Source organism: Xyrauchen texanus, chromosome 36, assembly GCF_025860055.1.
Source record: "Xyrauchen texanus isolate HMW12.3.18 chromosome 36, RBS_HiC_50CHRs, whole genome shotgun sequence".
In the NCBI taxonomy this organism is placed as follows: domain Eukaryota; kingdom Metazoa; phylum Chordata; class Actinopteri; order Cypriniformes; family Catostomidae; genus Xyrauchen; species Xyrauchen texanus.
In genome coordinates, this window is record NC_068311.1 from 10,757,996 (window position 1) to 10,781,239 (window position 23,244).

At 36.5% G+C, this 23,244-nt stretch overlaps 1 protein-coding gene across 1 annotated transcript in view; it reads right to left on the reverse strand.

Annotated features, from left to right (window-relative positions):
- b3glcta (beta 3-glucosyltransferase a) overlaps positions 1–23,244 on the reverse strand; it is a 106,222-nt gene that overhangs the window by 15,304 nt on the left and 67,674 nt on the right. The window contains exons 5-9 of the mRNA XM_052107451.1: positions 11,200–11,276; positions 9,320–9,431; positions 4,635–4,771; positions 2,760–2,823; positions 820–951 (exon numbers count right to left, since the gene is read on the reverse strand). Of these exons, the coding sequence (XP_051963411.1) occupies positions 820–951; positions 2,760–2,823; positions 4,635–4,771; positions 9,320–9,431; positions 11,200–11,276 (522 nt within the window). The remainder of the gene's footprint in view (positions 1–819; positions 952–2,759; positions 2,824–4,634; positions 4,772–9,319; positions 9,432–11,199; positions 11,277–23,244) is intronic.

Below are 23,244 nucleotides of genomic sequence, written 5' to 3' on the forward strand. Positions count from 1 at the left end.
TTTCTTTCCTCATGATGCCATGTATTTTGTGAAGTGCACCAGTCCTCCTTCAGCAACGCACCCCCAAAACATAATGCTGTCTTTTGATATTCCCATGATGTCAAGCAAAGAGGCACTGAGTTTGAAGGTAGGCCTTAAAATACAGTCAGGTCCATAAATATTTGGACATCGACACAATTCTAATCTTTTTGGCTTTATACATCACCACAATGGATTTGAAATGAAACGAACAAGATGTGCTTTAACTGCAGACTTTCAGCTAAAATTTGAGGGTATTTACATTCAAATCAGGTGAACGGTGTAGGAATTACAACAGTTTGTATATGTGCCTCCCACTTTTTAAGCAGCTTGGAAAATTCCAGAAAATGATGTCAAACAATGATGTCTAAGTTAAGCTGTTAACTTAGTGAATGTTAACTTCTGACCCACTGGAATTGTGATATAGTGAAACAATCTGTCTGTAAACAATTGTTGGAAAAATTACTTGTGTCATGCACAAAGTAGATGTCCTAAACAACTTGCCAAAACTATATATTGCTCTTATTAAATCTGTGTAATCGTTAAAAAATGAGTTATAATGACTTAAATCTAAGTGTATGTAAACTTCTGACTTTAACAGTGTAAATCATGGTACAGAAACTCTTACCTTCCCAGCACAAATCACATTTATCCTGTTTCCCCGGGCCCCTTGACAACCTGTCTCACGTCAAATTGTAACCCAAGATTTGCACTTTCTCCCATTAGGCATCTCCACATACTGATTAGAGGTGTGTGTTAAAGGTGTATCAAGTGCTCTTGCTAGGTGTCGAGGTTACCTACACACTGTGGTGAGTGGCTGTTGACAGTGGTGGCACAATGTTGGGCTTCTGGAGAGCGCTCCGGTAACGTGCAAAGTTCTGGAACCACCGTTAATCGAGGCCCCTTTCCGTCCTCCCAGATATACAGCGCCACCTGTAGGATAAGGTGTACTTTGAACCACATACAGCTACAATTCCTCAGTGCTTTTGAGCAAGTACACCTAAAGATGGTTCAACACAGCTTCATGCCAATTTATTAATGTAAACAAGAAAGTAGAAACAAATACTTGGTCTAAAATATCAGGTTGTGGTATTAATGATCATTCAATGCATTCATACTTACGGATTACACATTCACAAAAATTCTTAACAAAAATATCACGTTTAAACAGACATGATCGATAAAAACATATTTTGTAGATGTACCTGCACGTATAAAGATAAACATGTGCAGACAGATAAGCATGTGGGCTTAAAGTTATATTTTGCTGCTTTGAGTCCATATCGCTTAGCTTTAAGGTAATCTATATGCTTGTGTAATTCTAAACATTGACAAAATTAGTTTTCAGAAGATATATGCATTTAAAATAATTTTGTTTGCCATATTGGATTTTCACTGATATCTAGCGATGTGTATGCAGCATAATTCAAACACAGTACTTTTTAGGTGTCATTGCCATTGTTGAAATTCACTATTCACAGTCAGTCATGATTACTTTAATCCATTAGTAAAAGTCTCCAATAATAGGGTGGTTTACTGAGATTGTATTCGACTGGTCATGTGATTCTAACATGGCAGCCCCCATTAGTGGACCCTCTCCATGTACAATAAAACACTTTTAATAAGGTTACTAATATTCTCTCAAAGTGCTCATGAACAAACAATAGAAGTCATGATTTTCAATAAAAAAATGAATTGTATACCTTCAGAAGTCTTGGAATATGAGGTATGAGTTGCATGGACTGCTTTTATAATACTTTTGGGTCCTTTTATAAGCTTTATAGTGAAACACTATCCACTGCCGTTGTAATGAGAAGATGGACCGTGATATCCATTAAAACTACTTTTGTGTTCTTAAGAAATAAAATCAAAGAGGCTTGGAATGACAAAAGGGTAAATTATGAGACAATTTTCATTTTTGGGTAAACCATTCATTGATACCAATTCATTCATTACTGTATGTATGTTTATATTTAGTTTCTCTGTTTGATTAGACTTTTAATAATGTTTAAATGGCTTAATAGCTTATTTTTGTGTAAATATTAAAATGAAAATGGAAATGATGCAGAGAAGGGGAAAAAATATCAGGAAATGTTGCGAGCCAAATTCAAACTCACATCACCGTCATGGGCACCACAGCAGCTCACAAGTGCTAATAATTAATTCTTTAAATTATTGCAAACAAATATAAATTTATTTTTCATGATACGGTACATTAAAAATCCTCACCAAAAGCAAGGTGAGGAATGTTCTTATTTCTATATATAAAATGAGGTCCCCGAAACAGGACAATGTGATTCTTGAGTCTCATCCAAATACATTAACAGACTGTCTGACCTAAACTCTGCAGGGAGCTCTGTGGAGAGGGACAAACTAAATGAGACATGTGACAGTGAAAAAACATATTGCTAATCCTGAAAAAGGTACAGATTATGTGTTTTTTTAGAGATTATGGACTGAATGGGATGAATCTTTTTTTGAGAAGAATTTGATGGAAAGAAAGAGAGAGAGAGAGAGAGAGAGAGAGAGAGAGAGAGAGAGAGAGAGAGAGAGAGAGTGTGTGTGTGTGAGAGAGAGAGAGAGAGAGAGAGAGAGAGAACATATTAAAGAAGTTTGGTAAAGCATTCCATTGCAATGACATAACACTTACCATCAAGTTCATCCACCCATTTATTAAAATATAAAGTACCAAATCACCAGAGCTGATTTGGTACTTGATTAAGGGAGAAGAATATTCTTACCTCATGTTTTAGATCTATGGTGAAGTCTGACTTTAAAGGCTCTTGTTCAATTTTGTTTGCCAACCTAAAAGGCAAAAGAGCAGCAAAAGGAATGAACAAAAATAAAAACAAGAAATAAAAATAACACTGAAATACCTCTCCAAAATATAACATTTCAAATCAGACAAACAAAAAGCATGAAAAACAACTAAGTTCCATGTCAACAAATGTACCATGAAAACTGTATGTTACCATGTTCCATGGTAACAGTGTAGGGTAAATTGCTCAAAGTAAGTAATCCACTATAAATGACTAATTACATCTCTAAAATTGTAATAACATTATTGATTACTTCATCTAAAAAGTAATCACATTACTAAATACTTTAGTTTTTTTACATGCTAAAAAACTAAAAATATATATTTTTCTGCTCAAAAATGTGACAATAATGTATGTATTTCCTCCTTGTTCATTGTTGCACGCAAGTCATACGCTTGTAATAAAATGACTAGTTGGCAAAAATTCAAAGAGATGTTCATATTAACATAATTCATGTTTTAAATAAATAATATGTATTTAGAAATATGTGTAATCCAAGTAATGTACTTAAAAGAAATAAATTTATGTACACTGATTACAAAAATTAAAATGTTATGTGCTACATTGTTTTTGACTAAAAAGTGATTAGATTCATTAGTGCATGTCAATCTATGAAATCTTTCCATACATTTTTAATAACTTGGTTGCCTCTAAAATGACCCCTTGTCAGTTGGTGCCATAAATTCCTTATATTTTTCATCCCTTCCCTTCCAACCACTCTATTCAGGTATGTAACTGTAACTTTTCTTAATCTCACAATCTAAAATTGTTCTTGTTGAATATATTATTTTATGTCAGATAGCAACTGAGGTAAAAAGTTGTGAGCAGACTTACTTACATTTTTTTTAAAATAAACTTTCAGAAACTCTAAGAACACAAATACATTTTTTAAATACAATTCATTTACTGGGACAATCCTTTGTAAAAGCATATAAACAGGGTTGGGAAGACTATTTTTTTTTATGTATTCCACTACAGAGTACATTATGAAAATGTAAATGTGTAACATAATCCATTAGATTCCTCAAAATCAGTAACATAATCTAAATACTTTGGATTACTTCAGCACTGGTAGATTTTTTTAATTTGTTTTAAATATAAAAAATCTGCCAGTACAGTAAGACAAAATACACATGTTAAAACAAAATATCTTATGCAGTGTTGCTTCTAAAACAAGATGAAGAAAATGTATCTTGTTTTAAGGATTCTTAGATATTTTTACAAAAAACAATACAAACATTTTCATGAAGAATATTGTGTTTTTTTTCCCCCTAATATCAAATGTCTTACTAGAGAAAAAAGGTAATGATCTATTTTCTTTATAAAATTATAGTCGTGCCTGGTAGAAGGTGCAAGTAAAATGGACAGAAATAGCATTTTAGCTTAGCATAAAGCTGACAATTTACACAAGGTTTATTTCTATTTCTGCTGCTCCAAACGTACTACTCTATCTGCTATCTTAAGAAAGTGTTTCACAGCTGTTTAAACGCTCTTTGGATCGCATCATTTATTTGAATAAATGCTTTCCAACTAAATAGACTAAATATTAAATTAAACAAATGACAATATAATGTGAAGTAATCTCTTCAGTAAAATACGTTTTGAACGTAACTGTATACTGATGACCAACAATATCAATTGTAACTGTAGTGGAATACAGTTACTAATATTTTGTATTTTAAATACGTAATCCTGTTACATGTATTCTGTTACTCCCCAACCCTGTATATAAAGCATATATTGAAATAGCTCAACTTCAGAGCATTCGTTCTAGTGACTTGAGAGATTCATTCTAACCTGTTGACAAGAGGGATGCTGAGCACCCATCCAGCAGAGAAGTCTGGGTACTTGAAGGCTGTGGGGTTTTCAGAGAAGGCATAATGGTGGATGATGGTGGACTCTTCATCGTGTAGTGGCTTGCCAAGAAACCACTCCTGAGGACACAATGTGGAGATCACATACTGAGTGATGACCATCTTAGGCTAAATTACACTGTTACAGCTGCCACCCATTACGCTTGCACAGTTGGGCATATGGAAATAAAGAGTTTGGCTTGAATGCAATGATACTGAAATCTGACCTTGTCTGCTTGTAAACTGTATGAATCATGTCAGTTAAAAAGCTTTCCAGACACTGTTTACACTTTTAAAAAAGATATTCAGGACCTCGTTCCCAAAAGCATTGTAAGTTTAAGTAGACCTTAAAAACGATTGTATGAATGATCTTAGAATTACAGAAAAAAAGCATCGAAACTTTAGTACTTGAAAATCGATGTAAATCTACGGGTGCTCTGGAATAGTCCGAGAACGTTACGAGCATTGTTACTTATGCTGGACAATCACAAAATTACACAGTTAATGTTGACATTATTACACTTTATGCAGTAGTATTCAATGTGACCAAGATACTTTTATTTGGAATTTTGTTTGTAAATAGAATAGCATTATATAGTTCCACTTATCAAATCAATTAGCCTATATATTTTGATTAGGCTATCTAACCTGCCACTAAAGCTAAGCAGGGTTGAGCCTGGCCAGTACCTGGATGGGAGACCTCCTGTGGAAAACCAAGGTTGCTGCTGGAAGTGGTATTAGGGAGGCCAGCAGGGGGTGCTCACCCTATGGTCTGTGTGGGTCCTAATGCCCCAGTATAGTGACGGAGACACTATACTGTAAAAAAAAAAAGCACCGTCTTTCGGATGGGACGTTAAACCGAGGTCCTGACTCTCTGTGGTCATTAAGGGCACTTTCTCGTAAAGAGTAGGGGTTTAACCCCGGTGTCCTAGCCAAATTCACCCATTGGCCCCTATCTATCATGGCCTCCTAATAATCTCCATCCCTGAATTGGCTACATCACTCTAGCATCTCCTCTCCACCAATAGCTGGTGTGTGGTGGGCGTTCTGGCGCACTATGGCTGCCGTCGCATCATCCAGGTGGATGCTGCACACTGGTGGTGGTTGAGGAGATTCCCCCTATACTCTGTAAAGCACTTTGAGTGTCTAGAAAAGCGCTATATAAATGTAAGTTGTTGTTGTTGTAACCTATAATAATATACAGTATAATTATATAGTTTGAAAACATTCATAAAATAGATTAACAAATGACTGCAAAAATAATTAAGACTAAATCAATAAATAACCTACATGGATTTGTGTGCATGACCACATAGTTGTTAAAAAAAGGCAGCATGACTGTTTTTTCAAATTAAATTCAGAGGGAATGGAGGTGTTTTTTTTTTAAGAGAAAATGATCTATCTTAGCTTGTCAAAACGTCTTCCCACTTTTCTCCTCATCTTCCCCTCAGACACTCAAGGGTGCTCTTGCCTGACAACAATGTGCAACATTGGCAATTATCACTTTGGGGAGCAAAGAGCAAACCTTTGCTTGATTGGTGCTCAGCCTCCAGCTTTCTACTTTGTACTGTGCTGATAACATGGTGAACCTCATTATATTTAATACACGCTTGTCATCGACAGGATCCTTAACAGGAGCTTTGTGGCTAACATCAGTCAATTAACATATGTCTTAACTAACCCTGCAAATGCACCTCAACCCACAGACTTTGTGAAAATGAAACATTGCAAACACATATCTGATGAACAAAGCAGTGATTGTCTAAAGGTAAATTACAAGTATATACAAAGTTATGCACATTTATAATGAAGTTACAATGATGACTGACACAACACTGTCACATAACAGCACCTCAAATATGGACAGCGACGCACTTAAAATGCATGTTCGTGTTAAGTGCAACTTTTAAAAAAATGCACATAAAAAACAATGAACATTTTTAAAATCTATATGCATTGTATACACACTGGTGGCCAAAAGCTTGGAATAATCTACAGATTTTACTCTTATGGAAAGGAAACTGTCTTGTCAGGCACTTCTCACACACCTAGTCTAGCTTATCCCACCAAACTCAATGGGGTTAAGATCCATAATACTCTTTTCCAATTATCTGTTGTCCAATGTCTGTGTTCTTTGCCCATTATAACCTTTTCTTTTTGTTATTCTTTTTCAAAAGTGTCTTTTTCTAGGCAATTCTTCCTATAAGGCCTGCGCCCCTGAGTCTACTCTTTACTGTTGTACATGAAACTGGTTTTGAGCGGGTAGAATTCAATGAAGCTGTCAGCTGAGGACATGTAAGGCGTCTATTTCTCAAACTAGAGACTCTGATGTACTTATCCTCTAGTATAGTTGTACATCTGGTCCACATCTCTTTCTGTCCTTGTTAGAGCCAGTTGCCCTTTGTCTTTGAAGACTGTAGCGTACAGCTTTGTATGAAATCTTAGTGCATGTTAATCATTGTATAGCCTTCATTTCTCAAAACAATGATTTACTGACGAGTTTCTTGAGCTCTGAAGCGGATTCTTTTTTGCCATTTTTGACCTAATATTGGCCTTAAGACATGCCAGTCTATTGCATACTGTGGCAACTCAAAAACACAAAAAAAAGACAATGTTAAGCTTCATTTAACGAGCCAAATAGCTTTCAGCTGTGTGATTTTCTAGTACCAAATTAGCAATTTAGCATAATATACTCAAGGATAAGGTGCTGGAGTGATGGCTGCTGGAAATGGAGCATTTCTAGATTCAATCAAAAATTGCGTTTTTCAAATAGTGATGGTGTTGTTTTTTTATATCAGTAATGTCCTGACTATACTTTGTGATCAGTTGAATAAAGCACTAATTTCCCTCCGAAACAGCAAAATCTGTACATTATTCCAAACTTTAGGCTGCCAATGTACACACACAGTGAACTGCTATTTTAATGTATAAAATTTAACAAAATAAGTAAAGTTAATCAAGACAAAATTTTATGTTGGATTGACAAAGCCTTGTCTGAAAGTTTAAACTAGCTTTTAAACTTTGAATTGCTATGGTTACACAGACATTACAGTAGAACAAACTGCCAGCAACAGTAGCAATCTTATAAAACTTTTAGACAGAATAGAGAGAGAGAGAGAGAGAGAGAGAGAGAGAGAGAGAGAGAGAGAGAGAGAAACTTAAGAGAGAGTGCTGTAAGTGATTTTGTTATGGAAATGTATGCAAAAATTTTCTTACTGAAAGACATTAATGAAATAAGATATCTAAGAAAATAAGCCCTGAGATATCTCACTGGTCTCTGTAACAGCTCTAGACTCGGCAAACAAAAATGCGTCCGCTGTCCACGGACAATGACGCTTTCGATCTGTCAATATTTGCACATTCTCATAGTAATGTAGTGTAACTGCAAATAATTTAGGCATAATGCAATTTAAAGCCATGTTGTTCTTAACAGTTGTCAGTTGAGGGCGCTATTTTTCTACTGTTGTTTTTAACAACCGTTTCTGCTCTCAATAAATATCCTTCAGCTATCGTTGGAGTTTGGGGTTTTAGAAAGAGGGGGCGTGGATAATCCACCGGCTCAGTCTCATGGAAGTAGAACATCTGAAATCACTTACAGCACCTTAAAAGCAGATTAAAGCAGAATTTATTCAGCAGAGATGGCCCAATTCTATTAAAGTGACCTAGGAGCTCTGAGCGCCCAACGGTCAATGGATGTAGAAAGGAAGCCCCGCCTTACAGACAAAAGAGCCAATCACGTATTAGACACAGACATCACCTGTCAATCAACTCTAGAACACACTTGCGCATTAGTTATACAAGTCGAGGAAAATGTGTTGATCACAATTTATGATTCCATTTTTGTCCGATTTTATTGCTGATTTGAAATATGCTCTTTGATCGTAACCTTGACCAACCATTTTTGAAATTTTGGTATTTCTCCATTCAAGTAGATATTAGCTGCACTGGCATGACTGGAAATATCCTCCTGAGAGCGCTCCAAATATGGCAGACAGTGGACTGACTTGCTAGAAAAACCTTGATTAAAGGCTTTTGTGGGTTTGTTTTCATTTGAATTTTTGCAGTTCGAGTTCGAATTAACAAGCATTCCATTGGCCTGTTTGAACATTCTGCCAATGTACATTTATGGGATTTTTCAGATTTTTTATTGTCAGTTGTGTGTACTGTAAATCCGATCAGTAAGAGAAGTTAGAGCATACTATTTCAGAACAGTCTGAAGGTCTGTACCAGGTTTGGTGGATATAGATTAAAAGCTCTAGGAGGAGTTATAGTTAGAAATTCTGGTGTTTTGTGAAGCCAAAACAATGACTTGTTTTGTATTGGACTAACAAGTGCAAGTGATCTAAGCAAGATCTTGCTCTCTCAGATTGTTATCCTTACATTACTAACTATATTATTTTCATAAAGAAACAACTCTTTACATATTGCCATAGTTATAAGCAAGTACCAAAATCAATTTCTTCAATAAAAAATATTACACAGCGTTGTGTGCCAATACCATGGCATTTAAATAAAGTAAATGCATAAAATTAAAAAGAACATTGAGAGAATGTCTTGTGTAATTTGATCGAGAACAACGCAGCCAAAGGAAAAGCCTGGATGGAGTGATTGCACATGAAAGGTTCTTACTTTCTTGCAGTCCATTGTTTTGAGGACTTGATGAAGTTTTTGAAGTTTCACCCTGGTGTCCTCCTCCAAAAACATGATCCACGAAGAGTTCTTCCCAAACTGGGATGACAAGCTAAAGAAAAGGACAGTGTGTCTTATCAGCAATTTTAAAGAAAATTAGACCAGTAAAAAAAACTTCAATCCATTTAACAAAAACATACCACTGACATTATTTTATATAGAAAACCTAGTCAGGTCCAAAAGTCTTCGTCCACTTGTGAAAATGCTTCTACTTTGCTTCTACAGTATACAGCCTTTATTATTTTGTTTATTTACACATTATATTTTTAGCATACCGATTTGAATGTAAAGATGACTTGAATAAATAACATGATTTCAGCATTCTTCAGTATTTGTTATGACCCCTTTTATTTTAATGACAGCATGCACTCAAGCAGGCATGAACTCCACAAATTTGTGCAGATTCATGTTATCCAGCATGATCTGAAAATGTTCCAAATAGCATTTTGTATGCTTTAATGGACAAATGGAAATCAGATTTTTTTGTACAAAGTTAACAAACATTTTGTTTATTTGATTAGTAACCTAGAAATACTACACATAAAATATAGTAATAGTATGGGCCTAAACAACTAATGTATGAATATATATATATATGTGTGTGTGTTATTAAGCTTTTATAAACATGTAATTGCTATATATTTATACACAAATGAGCCAAAACATAATGGCCAGTCACAGGTGAATTGAATAACATTGATCATCTCCTAACAAGGCCACATGTCAATGTCTGGGTAGATTAAATGGTAAGCGAACAATCAGTTCTCGTAGTCAACGTGTTGAATGCAGGAGAAATGGGCGAGAGTAAAGACCTGAGCAACTCTGATAATGGCCAAATTGTTATGGCCAGACGACTGGGTCAAAACATCTCTGAAACGGCAAGGCTTGTGGGGTGCTTCCAGTCAGCAGTGATGAATACCTACCGACAGTGGTCCGAGGAGAGGGAGCGAAGGCTTTCCCATCTGGTCCGACACTACAGAAGGTATGTTATTGCAGGTTACGGGGTGAATGTGCCACAACACACAGTGATTCGCACCCTGTTGTGTATGGGGCTGCGTAACCGCAGACCGGTCAGACTGGCCATGATGACCCCTGTTCACATCGAAAGCACCTAAAATCGTAAATCACCACACAAGCATCGGAAATGGACCTTGGAGCAGTGGAAGAAGGTTACCTGTCCCATTTTCTTTTACATCATGTGGATGGCCGTGTACATTTGCAATGTTTACCTGATGAAGTGATGGCACCAGAATGCACTGTGGGAAGACGACAAGCTGGTGGAGGGAGTGTGATGCTCTAGGCAATGTTCTGCTGGGAAACACTGGGTACGCCATTCATGTGGACGTTAATTTGACACGTGCCACCTACCTAAACATCGTTGCAGACCAGGTAAACACCTTCATGGCAATAGTATTCCCTGATGGAAGTGGTAATGTCTTGTGCCAGATACCACAGGACACCTTCATGGGTCTTGTATAGTCCATGCCTCGGCGGGTCGGTGCTGTTTTGGCGGCACGTGGAGAACCAATAGCATCTAACAGCAGGTGGTCATAATGTTTTGGCTCTTCAGTGTATGCATTATATACTATTGTCTAGTATACAGTATGTAATTACACAAAATGCAAATATCGGATGTTAGTATTAAGATGCTAAATGTATTTCTAGTATTTAAACTTAATGTGAACAGCATCTATACTTTTTATACTAAGCATAATTTACCTCTGGCAAAATTAAGCAATAATCAGTCATTCTCATTATAACCTTTAACACTCTGTGATTTCACCCTGTTGAGTGTGTATAATGTCAGTTACAGCACTTACTAAGGCAATAGAGGGAGAATGCTCCAGTCTCCTTCATTGTCTGACAGCGTGTGCAGGAGGTGGATTACAGGGGGACTCTGAAAGAGACAAACACTCCATTACAGCAACTGTCAGATGAAGAAAATATGGGAAGATACCATGAGAACTCTCACAGCTCTCTAATGCATCTGTAGGAATTAAGACAGTGGTTTACTTTCAGAGCAACAGCCAGAACACTGGATGGACGGACTTCATGGAGAGAGCTATATCAGTCCAAAACAGAACCAGACCAGATTTTTTCACCCCAAAAGACTAAACATTTCCAGTAAATTCTGATATTGATGAAGTTTCTTATGTAGTTGACAAACACTGGCAGTCTGCTCCAGCAAAATGCTTTATACAAATGTAATATACAGTTGTAACAATATTGATCTAATGTCTTCAGCTTAGATTAATGTGATACTGATGACAATTTTAAATTTACTGCATACATTTTTGCTTCTGTATTATTACGTGAGTCATAAACTCCCATTACGGGGTCAATATCCCAAAGAAACAAGTGAAAATAATAAAATAGCGCTGTTACATAAAATTGCTTGCTCATCCTCACCTCAGACAAAGAATAAGAGCAATAATAATGTTGTTCAAATATTTTAAATACAAATATACTGTACAGTTATTTGCAAGGTTATTTAATGTATTGAGCAGAAGAGGTAGGATATGTCAAATAACTATAAATGGAATATAAATATGAATGAATAGTTGAATATGCACATGATTGTATTGCCACAATGGAGAGTATCTGGGGCAGTTTTAACTGTTCATACGGTGAATGGAATGAGGGAAGATAATGTTCTTGTGCTACCCTGTGCTCTGTAGCGCCGATCAAAGGACAACAGTTCAAAAAGGTAGTTCTCCACACTTTGGGGGTGTACAGTTCTTGAATGTTGGGTAGGTGAGAACCAATAATTTGTTCAGCAGTCTGGACTATCCTTTGAAGTCTTCTGATGTCTGACTTGAATGCTGAACCAAACCAGACAGTTATAGAAGTGCAGAGGACAGACTCAATAACTGCTGAGTAGAACAGGATCAGCAAAACCTGTGGCAGGTTGAACTTCCTCAGCTGGTGAAGAAAGTACAACCTCTGCTGGGTCTTTTTCACAATGGAGTCAATGTGGGTCTCCCACTTCAGGTTCTGTGAGATGGTAGTGCCCAGGAACCTGAATGACTCCACTGCTGCCACATTGCCATTTAGAATGGTGAGCGGGGTCGATAATGGGGTGTTCCTCCTAAAGTCCACTATCTGGGAACTCCACAGTGCTCCAGTGATGTGTTGAAGATCTGTGTGAAGATGGGGGCCAGGCTTTTAGTTAAGAGGATGAAACACTATCTGGGCCCAGTGCTTTCCTTGTGTTCTGTTTCCGGAAGACCCGCACACATCCTCTTTACAGATCTTATGTGCAGGTTGAGTTTTGCTGTAGACCATAGTTTGTCATTGCTGTATGTTAAATTAGTCCTAGTAGCAATGCACATGTCTGCCTGTAGGTTGGAAGAAGGTGAACTAGACAGTGAGGATTGCTTTGTTAAAATCGCCAAGAAAAATAATAAGTGAGCCCAGGTTTTGTTGCTCCGTGTCTGTGATGTGATGTGATCAGCCAGCTGTTGCAGTGCTGCGTTCATGCATGCTTGTGGAGGAATGTAAACAATCACCAGAATAAACAAGGAAAATTCCCGTGGCGAGTAGAAAGGCTTACAGTTGAGGAAGAGCGCTTTTAAATTAGGGCAGCACATATAAAGTATAACGCTATATAACCATAACTATAATGGCAATAGAAATATGATATGTTCTTATTAAACATATTTCTTAAAAAAGAAAACTGCAAATAATGTGACCCTGCAGTTTAAAACTTAAATAGTCCTAAATAATTAATTAAAATATGGTTAACAAAGGAGATTACAGTGTGTGTGTGTGCAATGAGCGATTCCATCTTCTTTCTCTCTCTCTCTCTCTCTCTTCCTCCTTCCTAAATGGCTGGTTCAAATTGGCTCCAGTACACTGGTTTGTTTATATGGCAGTCACAAATTGCATTATGCATAATGGCAGTAAGGCTACAGTAACTCAAACCAAATTATTCTTATTTAGATAGGTCTAAGTAGTTCAATATCTATCGAGTAGTTTATTAATGATACCCATAATTTTACTCCTGTTCTGTGCGCATCTGTTTAGTTTTCAAGCCTAAGAAACACAACTTTAGGCTACGTGAGACTGAAAGCCCCTTATGGTTGACATCACATGCACTCACATTACATGCATGTTTTTGCATCACTTCAATACATTTCTAGGAAGTCGATACATCTGAAACCGTCTAGTCAAAGACATCATTGCCAATAGTGAATTTGCAATAAATCATAAAAAACATTTTAGTACCCAGCCTTAAACTGGGAATGAATGTAAATGATTAAACCCTTAATAAAAAAAAATTCAGGTGATGCTTTGGTTTAGTATGACAGAAAAAGTTACATTTATTTTTTATAATGTACTGTGGAAATGCTCAAGATCCTGAGCAGCATATAACAACCAAAGGCATAATGTTCAGACATTATGAGGTGACATTTTTAAACTGGCACACTGAGGCTAAACAGAACACAGCTAAATTGACTGAAGGTGGCACATTAGTGCTTGGTCATGTTATCACCAATCTGAGAATCATTACCTTGATCTACAAAATACCTATTCATAACACCGGGGTTACTTGCAATACAATATAAAATAAATAAACACTTCTCAACAGTATCCCCATCTCTTCTGCACATATTTTCTATATATAATCTTCAGCCTAACACATTTCTGTTTATAATGGGTGACTGAATAAGGGATTGGAGAAAAATGTGGATACTCAGTATTCAATCTACATATCTCATAATCTTAAAAGCCATTTGATTTTAAGGCTTAGAAATAAACTAAATGCACCATATGATGAAGGAAAAGCAGACTTTTAAGAAATGTAAGACTTTTTAAGACCTTTTTCAAGACCTGAACAAATAAAATGAATACCATATCCCCATACCTAAACAAACCAACACAATCTCAATGTAAATCATGTATCACAGAGTCTTACTTAAACAGGCAGGTTGCAGATTTGATTTATAGCATGGAATTTTTAACTTTTAAGTCGCTTTAACTTTGAAATTGCGCTTCACTGCTTCCAGCTGGTCATTCAAACAAATAAGGGATATAAAATGTGCACTCCAACAATAATCTACATTTTACAATAAACCATTAAAAGTAAACTGTAACAGATAAAGGTCGGGCAAGGAGGTTGTGCAGAATTGGCTGAACAGTCAACGTAAAGTTTAATATCAAACACAACATAAAACAAAAACATACACATGCAGCACGGCTGCATACGTCTCTCTCTCTCTCTCTCTCTCTCTCTCTCGAGAACTGGCGTCTCCGGCTCCCATTTATCTCGCTCTCCCGCTGATCACCCTCACGGCGCACATTCCTCCTCATCACATAAACATTGTCATATTTCATCAACACTATCTCAACATAAACTGTTGATCTATAATGATCGCTTTTCATAAATTTCCGATTTGGCTTAATGATTGTGAACTGCTCCGCAACAGCCGAAAACACTCACAAGCCCCTGTGTGCTTGGAGAAAATACAACAGTTCCATGTTTTAACTCTGAGGGACACAGCGCATGCATTTATTGAATTAAATCATATTCGTTTGAAGCTTGATCATAACATTAGGTCATATCACGATTCCTGTCTTTCCGCTATCAAATTTTAGACCTCTTTAAGTTCAAATTAAGAATTTTGTTGTATCATTAAAGATATTTTAAACTTTTTAAGACCTTACATTTTGGAAAACTGAATTAAAGACATTTTAAGACTTTAGGGGCCTGTGGGAACCCTGACTAAGCCCAAAGAGGAAAAGGATGACTAAATATAGATCAGACTTTGTGACACTCATTTTGTGTCTTTATCTAGCTCATGAGGATGTGAAAAGAGCGTGAGAAATAAATTGTGATTACAGCGTAATTTAGAGTGAGGATGATAAAGACGGGGTCAGTGAGACCTTGCTACCTTATTATACCTCTCGGAAAACAAAAATCACTCTCAATCACATGGCAACAGCGGCGTGAAATAATAAGCATGTGCCATTCTAATCTTAAGTGTTTGATCTGTCTTTCCAACTGTATGTCGTAGGGAGAGACAGTACATAAAGTAACAAAGCCAACATATAAGAAAGACCCTAACAGCTTGTCCCTTATTATCTTTTAATTATCTGGTGGTGGTTGAGGAGAGTCCCCTATACCAGGGGTCAGGGGCGGGAGGATATTCAGCCAAATAGACCACGGTAGAAACTAATTTATAGATTGTCATTGTTACCAACCAGTGGTCAACATTCTTTCAAGACTCACATGTCCTTGGCAAGCCTAGGACTAAAGGATTTATTTATATTAATTATTGCCATTATAAAGAAAAATACACACGTGTGCCAGCAAGTGAAATGTTCTGCATCGATTACAGAATAATTATTGGATTTCACTACACACACACAGACGTGTGTGTGTGTGTGTGTGTGTGTGTGTGTGTGTGTGTGAGTGATTACACAACTACACACCATATCAATAAAATATCTTACCTGTTGAGTAAGGAAAAAGCCATAAATGGGTCGCTTTGAAATCCTTTCAGATCTCCGAGTTGTCGCCACCTCTGAAAAGCCAAGCTGATGTTGATTCAGATTTTATTACGGACTCTGTCGCTTTCTGTTTTTGCTTGTAGACTCTGCTCTATTCAGGGTTTCTTTGTTTTTACAACCAGTGATTCCCCGGAGGTTTGCCGTTTTGAATAATCCATGGTACATTTTTCTCATTTGTTGTGACAACAAACTTTCAGCTTCAGCTACTCTCACACGTGCGCTACAGTAGCCGAAGCTCATTTTCTCTGTGTGCGGATATGACGTCAACACACACGGGTGAATGATGTATGTATGCAATTTCCTGTGAAATCTGTCCCGACAGCTCGAAAATATAAATCATTATTACAGGTTTATCAAAGTGTATTTGGGTAAAGACATGGTTTGGAAGATGGATTTTTGTTGCATTCTCTCATTAATAACATTTTTATGTTTTATATTTAAGTTACATAGTGTATCTTTAAGTATAAGATGAGCTCTGAATGATCACAAAATGACAAATAATGGCAAGTTACAACAAATACAATAACAGTAGGGCTGAAACAAAGTTATCGACAACGTTGACAATAAAAAATTGGCGACAAAAATTGCCGAATAGTCGTTTGATCTAATTGAATGTAACACGAGATCACTTTAAACTCGAATGATGAGAGCAGCACTGCAGCTCGCACCTAACTTAGGAGAGGAAGAATTACACAGCTCACAGTCCAGATGCACTCTAAACTTTCCAAACAGCTTCAGGTGAAGTATATCGCAAAGTATGAGGGAATAATAATGCAAAAATACTAAATAAGTAAATACAAAAGCACTCTTGTTGTGGAATAAGTGGAGCTGGAGCTGCCTCTCCACTGAAGCAAAACTTGCATGTTGTGCGTCTTTAAAGGAAACACCCCGAAGTTACATCTTAAATGCAGTTATATTTCATGCGTTATAGCTTTATTAAAGTTCAAATAATACGGAAGCAGATCATGTAAATAACTACAAACTCCGAAACTGGCATTTCTCTGTGCGGTCAGCACCTCTACAGAGTTGCGCGAATGTCCCGATCTAAGGGGGAGAGATTGAAGCTGAATCCGGCTGATGCACATTCTGTCACACGCTCAATGCAGCTAGATTATAAAGCGATGGCTCGCAACTTATTGAATCATAATTTATGTCACTATGCATTTCTTATCGTGAAGAAAATTGGCAATACGCAGCTTTATTAATGTGAGAGAGTTTGTTTTTTGTGAGTTAAAGATTTAAAGAGTTGAAGTGAACAGAAAGGTGAGAGAGGAAGTCTTCACCCCATTATACACCGCAACAATATATGTTTTTGATTTGTTTTTGTTTTGGCTTGTTTTCCTATATAAATATGTAAAACTCTATTAAAACAACGTATATTTTTTTTCCTCTTTATTGTTAGTAAGCACATTTAATACACCCTTTTAAGTTGGGACACAAGCAGAATAATCGGTTAAGAGCTAATGATTAATCATTGCAATAAACGTTGAATATTCGTTCTAATAATCGTTAGATTAATCTATTATCAAAATAATCGTTAGCTGCAGCCCTAAACAACAGCATAAATAAAATCGACAAACAATAAAGGTATGAGCAGTACATAGTAATTTGCATAATTTAATCATACCGCAAAGAATTAGTGGGAGTTGAAGTGTGGCCTGCTGTATAATGCTCATACCTGATAGCGTACAGAGTAAAATGAAGGTAAAATTAAGGCACCGCCATTCAAGACAACACATAATCTGACTGCACTGCTCGGCTTTTATGAATAAAACTATGCCGCATTTTTAAAAACAGACTTTGGAGACAGGCTCATTTTGTTTATGAGACTCTAATATAGAAGTTAAAATACAGTTTTACAACATGAATGCTGCTCAGATTGCATAGTTTTTTGAAGAACGATGACGAAAGGTAATTCTTTCAGGTGAGATCTCATGTAAACAATGGAGAATATATCACTATTTCTCAGATATATCACAAAGGTATGAAGTCCTGTTTTGATATTGCATGGTTTCATTTGTACTTCTGGCATAAATAACTAAATTGCTGTTTCTGGAGCATTGCTATTGTGAAACAGAGATCGGATATCAATGTTGAACCCTTAGACCTTTGAAAAGATGTATCATTTGTTAATATTCATTACATTTATAGATGGTAAATAATATATTAAATGTAAGCAGAGTGACGTCACTACCGCGTGCGGACAATTGCGCATCAACAGGTTAAATGATAGCAGAAACAGCGCTTGTCAAAGCATCGGTCTTCTCAATTTTTATCAAGAATAATCTGGGGAAGGAATTAAAACACTGCAGATATAATGACGCAACAAACTCACATAGAGGGAAAATATGAGCAATTAATCTGCAAAGATCTACACTTTGCGAGGTTTATTTATTTTTTATTTTTTTACATCTATATATAGGCTACTTGTTTAAATTTATACATGTACATATTCTGGCCAAATTTGTTTTCATTAATTTTTTTATAAAAATATACACATAGTTATGTGGGTAATTTAAATAAAATGCACTGTCATCAATGTCCTGCTGTGTGACACTTTCTTCATCTAACTACTATTTAAGAACATTTTATGATCTTGTATAGCTATATATACATATATAATATATTATTATTATTACAGTTGTTGTTTCCACAACCTCATATTAAGACAATAGTTTATTTGCACTTCTAGAAACAAATTTACTTGTCTCAGCACCTAAAAATGGACAATTCAGTCCGGACCGAGATCTAAACCTTTGTACTAGTTATATGACACATGGCTAAGTGATTGTGTAAGCATATGTTTAAACATACGTGGAGCGGGCATGTCCAGCGCTACGCGATTATTCCCTTGCGCTGAACGTGCTTTTATTCCTGTATTCTGCATGTTGCCACTCTCCCCGTTGTAGATACACCACATAAGGCCTGATTCACTGTATGTAGTTGCAGGAGCGGTTATTTTTTTAAAACAGTAGCAGAGACACCACAACCCATACTGACATATTTCGCTTAAATACACTGCAGAAAACAAACACGAAGCAAAGTGAAACTATCATCATCTTTCTGATGTGTGATTCAGACAGTTCAGCTAAGCCAGGTTTGTGTCAGGACAAGATAACGTGCCACCTTTAGACAATAATTATGAATTTTTTTCAGTCTAAATGTAGCTTCATTAATCAGCATGTTTGGAGCCTTTCATAATAAACAAACCAATTTTTGTTCTAATTTTGTGTAAATTAATCACACATGTCATCATGACATGGGTGGCAACAAAAGCCTACTTATATTTTAATAAACAAACAGTATTTAATGCTTCACTGTTGTTATGTAAATTGCTTGTTTGTTTGTAACTTAGTAGATTCTCACTTTAAGGACAATATTAAAATGGTCCATTCAGACTTTTACATATTTATACATTTTCTCTCAGGGGACACCCCATATCTGTATCTGTTCAAATGCCTCCTATGTCCCATACATATATATATATTATGAATGCAAAAATATTCAAGCACAAAAACTGGACTGCTGTCATTTAGCTTCAAAACAAACTGTTGATATTATCTTTTAATATTCATATCCAAGTTCCCTCGACGTATGAAAAAAACATATGAAAAAACATTTAACGTGTTTGTATAAAAATGAGGGTGAATAAATCCTGACTTAATTTTTATTTTTGGAAAATTGCTGGTAAACAAATTGAGGTTTTTACATCACCAGAAAAGTTCACTTTCTCAATTACGTGCTTGGTAATTTACCTTTGTGCCATTTTTTTGGTGAAATTGTCTTTTAATCTAAAAGAGATACAAATGTGCTTAAATGTCAGGCTTCGGGTGGACAAATGCCTTCGAGAACATTATAAATGATTTGATGAATCAGAACCATCTTTGGAAACTAGGTTGATAGCTTAAAATACTGTTAACACAACAAATACATGTGGATATTGTGCCCAGCAACAAATAATTTTAAGCAGAAAAATTACAATGATCCCATTAAACTAATCTTTTAACAAAGCATAATGTCAACAAATACACGCATTTCCTATCCAACAGGCTGCAGCTAAACTGTATTTTAAAAAGCTCCATGTCAGGTCAATCTCATAGAAATCATGTGGATGCATTTCAATCGTGAGGTCAGGCTGACTTAGCTAATGTTCTCTGTCCATTCGCCTAATTACCATGGCGATTGTGGCAAACATAATATATCACATTGGTCTGCTAAAGAGCGTTGAATCTAACCATGCCTGTGTGTCAGTGTAATTTATTAGGAAATTTGAGGAAATAAAAAGAAAAAAAAACGTATTACATATTTGTCTATAATGAATTTCCCAGGTGTCTTTTTCCATGTAATTTGCAATTACAGAACTCACTCCACTGGTTCTATAAATTAGAAGGCATACTGTAATTGTTATATCTTGTGAATACATCAATACTCATTTAAGGCAATACTTATCAGTGTTTTCTAAATGCACACTGGGAGCTTTCTGTGAAGTCTATGGACTTGTCCCAAATGGCACACTTGATGTGGACTTGCAGTCTCGTAGCCTTCATTTGCATGTGCCCGCGAAGTCAGGTTGACAGAGATTACAGAAAACGTTAAAAAAATCTAGTTTAAGGAGGTCACTTGATGCCATATGAGGTGTAGACGTGTGAGCGACGAGCTCTGCGCACTTTGCTAGTATTTTTATTATATATTTACATATTCAAATATTCAAATATTTACATATTTGTTCATTGAGGCAAACACGGCAAAGAAGTAAAAATCCTTGATTTTGACGTGCTCAAGATGAAACCTCTGACGGGTCTGCTGACCAGGGACTCGATTTGGATGGCGCAGCGGGAGAAGAAATCCAGCATCAACTGTCCAACATGTCTGTGATGCTGAATCTCACTGTAATACATCAATCGATTAGGGTGATGAGTTCGGGGTTTGATTGTTGCACTAATGTTGGAATGTGGTCCATATAATCTTGTTTTAACACACAATTTATTTAATCTTTTATATCAAAATGTCAAATGTTAATATGAGTGGGTTATCTTTCTCCACTTGGAATGAGAATGGGTTGGGGCACCCCATAAAAAGAAGGAAGGTCATTTATTTTCTTAAGCGTAAGAAATGTGATATAGTGTTTCTTCAAGAAACACATCTTTCCTTGCAGGAAGCTGAAAAATTTGGGAAGATATGTGGTGGACATATTTTCTTTAGTGCTGGCTAAAGTATGAGCGAGGAAGTCATTACATTGATAAGCAAGCATCTACAATTCGAATTCTGGGAAAATTCTTTTGGCTAATATTTACACGCCTAACGTTGATGATCAGGGCTTTTTTATTGATCTTGAAGGGATGTTGCAAGCCGCTGGCACCCCTCATGATATAATATTGGTAGGAACTTTAATCTTTTGATGGACTCAGTCCTTGATCATGGTGAAGCAAAAGTGTGTAAGCCCCCTAAAGCAACACTGAAACTTCACAGGATGTGTACAAAATATTGGTCTTACAGATATTTGGAGACTTTTGAACCCATCCGGTAGGGACCATACATTTTTTTTAATCAATCCATAAGATTTATTCTAGAATAGATTTTTTTTATATATCTAAGTCCCTCATTTCATCTGTTGTAGATTGCACAATTGGAAACATCTTCGAGCACGCCCTGGTGAGTTTAGAGATGTTGCCACATGAAATTTTTACCTCGGCCATTGATATTAATAATGCCTTTAAAGTGTTCTATCTTGATCTTTATAGTTCAACATCTTTATCTACTGATGAAGAAATTAGAAACTTTGTGGAACCAACTCCCTAAATTGACAACTGAGCAAAAAAATTATCTTGATTCTGAGATAACCTTAGAGGAGCTTGTCGGGGCAATTAAGGCCCTGCCTATTGGCAAGGCTCCGGGGCCAGATGGCTTTGCAGCAAATTTTTTTAGATCTTATGCTACAGAACTGGCTCCACTTTTGTTAGAAGTTATATGAAATCATTCAAGAATAGAAAGCTTCCTCCAACCATGACACAAGCCCAGATCAGTCTGATTCTTAAAAAGGACAAGATCCAAGCGAGTGTAAAAGTTATCGTCCAATTTCCCTGATCCAGCTAGATGTAAAAATTGTCAAAAATTCTGGCTAACCGATTAAGTTATGACATCTCTTATACATATAGATCAGGTGGGGTTTATTTGGGGCCGCAGCTCCTCTGATAATGTTAGGCGAATGATTAGACTCCGGTCGCGGCCATCTCACTTGATGCCGAAAAGGCGTTCGTTATGGTAGAATGGGAAATATATGGGCTTGGAAATACTTTTATTTGATGGATTAAGTTACTTTATAGACACCCTTTAGCAATGGTACAAACAAATTGATTAATTTCAGATTATTTTACTCTGAATAGGGCACTCGACAGGGTTGCCCTCTTTCCTCATTATTGTTCTGTCTTGACCTGGAACCTTTAGCAGCCACGATAAGAAATGAGGATGATTTTCCATGGGTGACGGTGGGAGGTGTGGTGCATAAGCTTTTACTTTACGCAGATGATATTTTATTATTCGTCTCCGACCCCACAGAATTATCAATTACTTTTCTAAATTTTCACGATACAGAGTTAATTGGACTAAATCCGAAGCATTGGCTCTGACTGCGTACCACCCAATAACGGCTTTTCAGCCAGGTACCTTTCAATGGCCCAAACATTTAAGTATTTGGGAATTTTATTCCCAGAAAATTTATTTGATTTAGTCACAGTTAATTTTGACCCTTTAATAAAAAGGTTTTCGAGCAATGTGAGCAAGAGGGCTTAATTTCATTTATCTATGATTGGGAAGGTTAATGTTATTAAAATGAATTGTATTAAAATTCAACAACCTGTTACAATCTCTCCCAGTAAATGTCCCCCTCTCCTGTTTCAAACAATTTGATAGCATAGTGAAGTCCTTTATTTGGAATGGTAAGTATCCCAGGTTACATTTCAATAAGTTACATAGGCCGATTGACAAAGTTGGGCTAGGCCTACCCAAGATGTTGTTTTATTATTATGCATTCGGTCTCAGACATTTGGCTCATTGGTCGATTCCACCTGAGAGAGCCCCTCCCTGGTTTCGTCTTGAACAGGAAGTCCTTGCACCTATTTGCCTTTACAAAGCCTTTCAATAAAACTAACTGGAGAGGTGAAGTCACACCCCGTTATCTCGCATTTGCCTAACTGGAGAGGTGAAGTCACACCCGTTATCTCGCATTTGCACGCGGTATGGACAAAAGTGTCTAGAGTGTTTAATTCGGACATTTATTTAAATGTAGCCTCGAGCATATGGCTGAACCCAAAATTACAAATTAATAAGTCCCCTCTCTGTTGGTCAGAGTGGAT